This window comes from Montipora capricornis, chromosome 11, assembly GCF_036669925.1.
Source record: "Montipora capricornis isolate CH-2021 chromosome 11, ASM3666992v2, whole genome shotgun sequence".
Classification (NCBI taxonomy): Eukaryota; Metazoa; Cnidaria; class Anthozoa; order Scleractinia; family Acroporidae; genus Montipora; species Montipora capricornis.
Window position 1 is genome coordinate 38,483,304 of NC_090893.1, and position 5,000 is coordinate 38,488,303.

The following is a 5,000-nucleotide window of genomic DNA, read 5'->3' on the forward strand; positions in this document are numbered from 1 at the left end:
CCCTTGAATAAAAAATACATATGGTGTTAAAAGTTACTGCAGCATTAAAATTTCGTTTTGTTACATTTCACATAATTTATTGAAAGAAACCTGAAAGCTAGAAAGCTGCTTTTAACAAATCACTCAAAAGAATGAAAAGTCAATTTCTGCTCTTCTTGTTACAGCTCGTCCTGAGCGTGTTGTAGCTGGCCGCTCGTCTGTGTATTCCTCATCTGAGGCGATAAAAGCAAGAACGACATCATTTGAGTCGTCTTCAGAGTCAGGGGCATCACTCTTGTAGTCATCATCAGTTTCCTCTCCCTCATTGCTTTCATCACTGCTGTTTAGTTGACCTGATTCATTCCTGCCTCCCACTTCGGCTTGTCCAGTTCTGAGCGTATTCATTCGCAAGAAGTGTCCCATAATTGTCTTCACTTTGTCATTCTTGTTGCTCTTCTGATGCTGTTTTAATAGCCCATGATGTTTTAAGTATTTGTTCAATTCTGAAACACGGAGCTTTTTTAGCTTGGTGGCATCTTCACACAAATTAACCCAATGATAATCTTCATAGGACTTTTCTCTTGTCTCCCTACTTTCCCTTGCCCTTTCCTCCAGTCTCTTCTTTTTTTTGAACTCCATGACCTCAGGATGCTGGAGATAGTCAACCACAAACTTTGGTTGCACAATGAATTTGTCTCCAAATCTCACATCAAGATGCGAAAGGATGGTGAAAGCGACGAATCCTTTAAAAAGCGATTCACTGCTGAACGATCCAGGCAGTTTGATCTTTTGATGTCAGAGGAGGCCGCTTTTCAAAGGGCAGATGGTTGCTCGGAGAGGTTAGGAGAACTGCTACAACCAGAGTACCAGTTAAGACCAAGTGATGGACGGAGACTGAACTACGTTATAAAAGAACACAAAGAGGCTGTTGAGAAACTGAAAGGGCTGTTAAAAATTCTCAGTGATCATGACTCCATGCTCTTCCAGGCGAATGGCATTACCCTGAAGTATGACAAGAAATTCCACCATGACTTCAATGTGGAGCACATCGCTAGGATTGAAGCTGCTAAATGTTTCAGGGGAATTAGAAAACCTCGAAAAAAAGAAGGAGACCTTCGACCAGATCTTCAAGGGCCTCACAGGAAACTATGCGTCAAAAAAAAGAAAATTAAAAGAAAACCGTAGGTAATCAAAGAGTAGAAAACGCAAACGGTTTGAAAACAACGTCCGACGCGTTTATCATATCTGCGTTGCAAATCCCCTTGCAAAAGAGCTTCCCAGTTGTCTTCTTTATCCTCCCTCCCTGACAATCCCGGAAGCATGCATAAAAGTTGAAGATGTAGCAGCAGTGTTGCTAACACGGGATGCAGCATTCATCGCTCACCTACTGCAATCAAACTACTTCAGCAACGCGGCAGGAAGCAGGCTGATTACCAACCTTAAGCCAGAAGTAAGAAACAGGATGTATTGTTTCCTGCATCCTGAAGATTATAGCTCAAACGTCGGAGACACGAACAAGGATGAAGAAGAAAACGACGAAGAAGAGGAAGAAGGGGAAGACAACGAAGAAGAACAGGAGGAAGAAGAAGAGGAAGATAGCGACGACGAGATCAAAGAGAACGTCGAAGATGATGAATTGGACACCTTGTAGTAGTTTCATGCCCCTCCCATTAAATTTCTCAGAAAAAGCCTTGGTAACGAGGTCAGTTCCAATTACAGAACTCAAATTATTGGTCTTTGTTTAATATGCACTTGACAACAACATTTTTATGAATGAAAAGAAAGTTGTTACTATTCAAGACTGTTATTATGGTACGTTCACTGTTATTATAAAATATACAGAAAGCTGTTGAGAAGTTTTCTTGAATATCCTGGAAATGTTTTAGTATACTTGTTATAAATAAAAGAGGTCAATTTTTTCCTCAATTTGTAAAATCTCTTATCCTATTTTTAATCTAATTTTTTCGTCCAACCCCCCCTTTTCCTTCATTTTTTTTCGGCTGGCCCCCCCTTTCAAGCCAATTTTTTTTTAGTTACGTTATCTAGATTCGTTCTTCGTCCTTCCCTTCAACGCACGTGGTGACTAAGCTGGAAACAGCTGGTTTAAAGGATTTCAGTTCGCTTAAATCCTCTCTGGCTTGTACAACTGTCGGTTGAACTGGTCACTGCTGACTAGTCTTAGACAGGAAGTCGGGTCCATGTAACTACAGGCTGCTTTCTTTCAACTCAGTAGACTTGATTCCTCTGGACGCTATATCAGCTGGATTGTCTGCTGTGGGACAGTACCTCCACTGCTCAGGGTGTGAATTCCTTCGAATTTCGGCCACTCGGTTCTCGACAAACTGCTTGTACTCCTTATCAGTGTTTGTGATCCACCACAGCGAAATCATGGAATCTGTCCAGTTAAAAACATCGTCAATTTTTACGCCGTCTAATGCTTGACTCACGCTGTTCAACAATCTGGTCGCAGTTAAGTTGGACAGCAACTCCAGACGAGGGATAGTTTGTTTAGCTAATGGTGCAACTCTTGTCTTCGAAGATACTATCTGACATTCCACCCTCGCCTCATACTCTACTCTCATGTAGACCACAGTTCCATAAGCCTTTTTCGATGCGTCAGCAAAACAGTGAAGTTGGACTGAATTGACCTTGTCTCCATTCAATCCCTTGGCATAACATCTCTTAAAGCTCACTCTTCCAGCCTGTCTCAAATCCGATAGAGTCGCCAGCCACTGGTGATTGAGTTCAGCATCGACCAACTCGTCCCAGTCTCTTCAAGCCTTCCAAAGTTTCTGAAACATCATCTTAAATGGAAGAATGACCGGAGCTATCAACCCCAAGGAGTCAAAAAACCTTGTAGCTGTACTGAGAATCAATCTTCTTGTTGCTGGTTGGGCATCTACATCTCCCAATGTCTTGTTCAGATCATAAATCAGTTCATCTTGGGTTGGGTTCCAAAGCATTCCCAAAACCTTTTGCTCCTTTCCTGTACTTTGCTTGAAAACTGATTTAGAGAAGCTTTCGTCTTCTTCTTCTACTCTAGGTCCATTGCTCTTTTCAAAGTCATCACTGAAAGCTTCATCTTGTTCCAGTGATTTCAGCAGACTTTCTGAATTGCTACTCCACTTTCTCATATTGAAGCCTCCTGACTTAAGACAGAGCTTTATCTTCTTAGCCAATTTGAACGCACTATCCACGTCACCATTTCCAGACACATAGTCATCAACATATAAAGACTTCAACAGCTCTCTTGCAAGTGCACTGTCCACTGGCAAACATGTGTTCAAATGGTGTCTGATTGTGGCATTTAGAATGAAAGGACTTGAGTTTACACCAAATACCACACGTGCAAAACGTAGTACCATGACTTCTGGACTTTCCTTATTCGGATCTTCAAACCATAAAAATCTCACAAAGTCCCTGTGTTCAGGATCAATCTCAATGTTCAAAAACGCCTTCTCAATGTCTGCAGTTAGGGCAACTTCATGGACTCTGAACCTCAGCAAAATGTCAAATAGCAAGGGATTAAGAGAAGGTCCAATGTGCAGACAGTCATTTAAACTGGGCCCAAACACCATAGATGAGGCATCGTAAACAACTCTCACCTTAGTTGTATCTCTGTCAAGTCTCACTACCGTCCTGTGTGGAAGATAGTGGACATCTCCAGGCGGTGGTATTTGATCTTGTGGTACCATTTCAACCACACCACTGCTTCAGAATTTCTGGTTGGTTCTTGAGCTTCTTGATTGTTGTTGTCAGTCTACGCAATGCCACTGTATAATTGTCTGGTAACATGGGGTGATTATCCTTGAATGGTAACTTGACCTGGTATCTCTTTCCAGTAAATGTGATGTCATTTGAAAACTTGTCATAGACTGAAGTTTCATGTTCCTTAATGCCCAAAGTTTCCAAGTCCCAAAATTTCTGCAGATCATCCTTCATATCACTTATCTCTGTGGACTCTATCTTTAACACATGCGTGGAACTCAGATTCACAGTGCATGACCTTGTCAATGTTGAGCACATAGTTGGTCCTGATAAAACCCAACCTAAATTGGTTTCAAGGGCTACTGGTCCATAGGGATCTCCTTTAATGATGTTCCCAGTAAAGAACGAACAGTAATAATCTGCTCCTATCAGCACATCAACACTGACAGAATCACTTGTATCACATACAAGTTGTAGACCCTGCAAGTAGGGGTAGCATTCCAACGTGGTTCGAGACCGTTGATTGGACACTGGGCTGCAAATTACTGGTACAACATATGAGGTGATATACACATTCATTTCATCCAATGTTCTGACACACAATTGCACAACATCACATTCCTTCACAGAGGCTGAGTTATCTCCAAATGTTTTGATCAAAAGTGTCTCCTTACCAATGGTTGGTAGGTTCAATTGTTCACATGCCTTACTGGTTATGTATGATCTCTGGCTACAGGAATCAAATATCACATGGGCATTCAATCCAAGTTGTTGGTTATTAGGTCTGCAAACAAAGGCTTGGGCTACCTGTAACAACACAGAGTTGGCATTGTTTCTAAAGTGCATTGCTGAAGTTCCAGCTTCTCTGCTCCTATCTTGAGATGATCCAGATCCATGTGGTGTTGCCTCGTCACTAACTACATTCCTGGATGTTGGAATGTTGCTTATTCTTTCACAAATGGTTACATGGTGTCTACCTTCACAGTTAAAGCATTTTGCCTTTGACGGACAATTTGTGGAGATATGGCCACCCTTCAGGCACACAAAACACTTGCCATTTCGTCTCAGTATTGTTCTCCTAGCTTTCGGTTCAGTGATGGTCATGCAGTTAATTGGTTTGTGATTCTTCTTGCAAAAAACACATTGTTGAGTAAATTCCTCACTGCCTGTATAAAGGGCAGAGGCAGAATGGGGTTGTTAGCTTCTTGCTCTGTACTGTTCAAACCTGGGTGTATTGGCATTTGCACCACTTGTTTTCATTGCAGTACATCTTTCCCTGGCTTCCAACTCAGTTTTCAGTGCACTCAACAAGG

At 41.8% G+C, this 5,000-nt stretch overlaps 4 protein-coding genes across 4 annotated transcripts in view; all 4 read right to left on the bottom strand.

Moving 5' to 3' along the window:
* Nucleotides 1-2,183: 2,183 nt before the first annotated feature.
* Nucleotides 2,184-2,561, bottom strand: LOC138023463 (uncharacterized). The gene has a single exon (XM_068870463.1). It carries the CDS (start codon nt 2,559-2,561, stop codon nt 2,184-2,186), a length of 378 nt encoding a protein of 125 aa, XP_068726564.1.
* A 192-nt stretch (nt 2,562-2,753) lies between these two features.
* On the bottom strand, nt 2,754-3,674 carry LOC138023465 (uncharacterized). Its single transcript, XM_068870464.1, has one exon. It carries the CDS (start codon nt 3,672-3,674, stop codon nt 2,754-2,756), a length of 921 nt encoding a protein of 306 aa, XP_068726565.1.
* Nucleotide 3,675: 1 nt separating this feature from the next.
* LOC138023466 (uncharacterized) lies at nt 3,676-4,791 on the bottom strand. Its single transcript, XM_068870465.1, has one exon. The coding sequence runs from the start codon at nt 4,789-4,791 to the stop codon at nt 3,676-3,678; it is 1,116 nt and encodes a 371-aa protein (XP_068726566.1).
* A 93-nt stretch (nt 4,792-4,884) lies between these two features.
* The window catches only part of LOC138023467 (uncharacterized), a 933-nt gene continuing 817 nt past the window's right edge, over nt 4,885-5,000 (bottom strand). Inside the window, exon 1 of the mRNA XM_068870466.1 lies at nt 4,885-5,000. This exon is cut by the window's right edge and continues 817 nt beyond it. Coding sequence (XP_068726567.1) covers nt 4,885-5,000 — 116 coding nt within the window.

Bases quoted from the DNA above. Each gene is read 5' to 3' on its own strand.
- LOC138023463 (XM_068870463.1), bottom strand. From the start codon at position 2,561: ATGAGAGTAGAGTATGAGGCGAGGGTGGAATGTCAGATAGTATCTTCG.
- LOC138023465 (XM_068870464.1), bottom strand. From the start codon at position 3,674: ATGGTACCACAAGATCAAATACCACCGCCTGGAGATGTCCACTATCTT.
- LOC138023466 (XM_068870465.1), bottom strand. From the start codon at position 4,791: ATGACCATCACTGAACCGAAAGCTAGGAGAACAATACTGAGACGAAAT.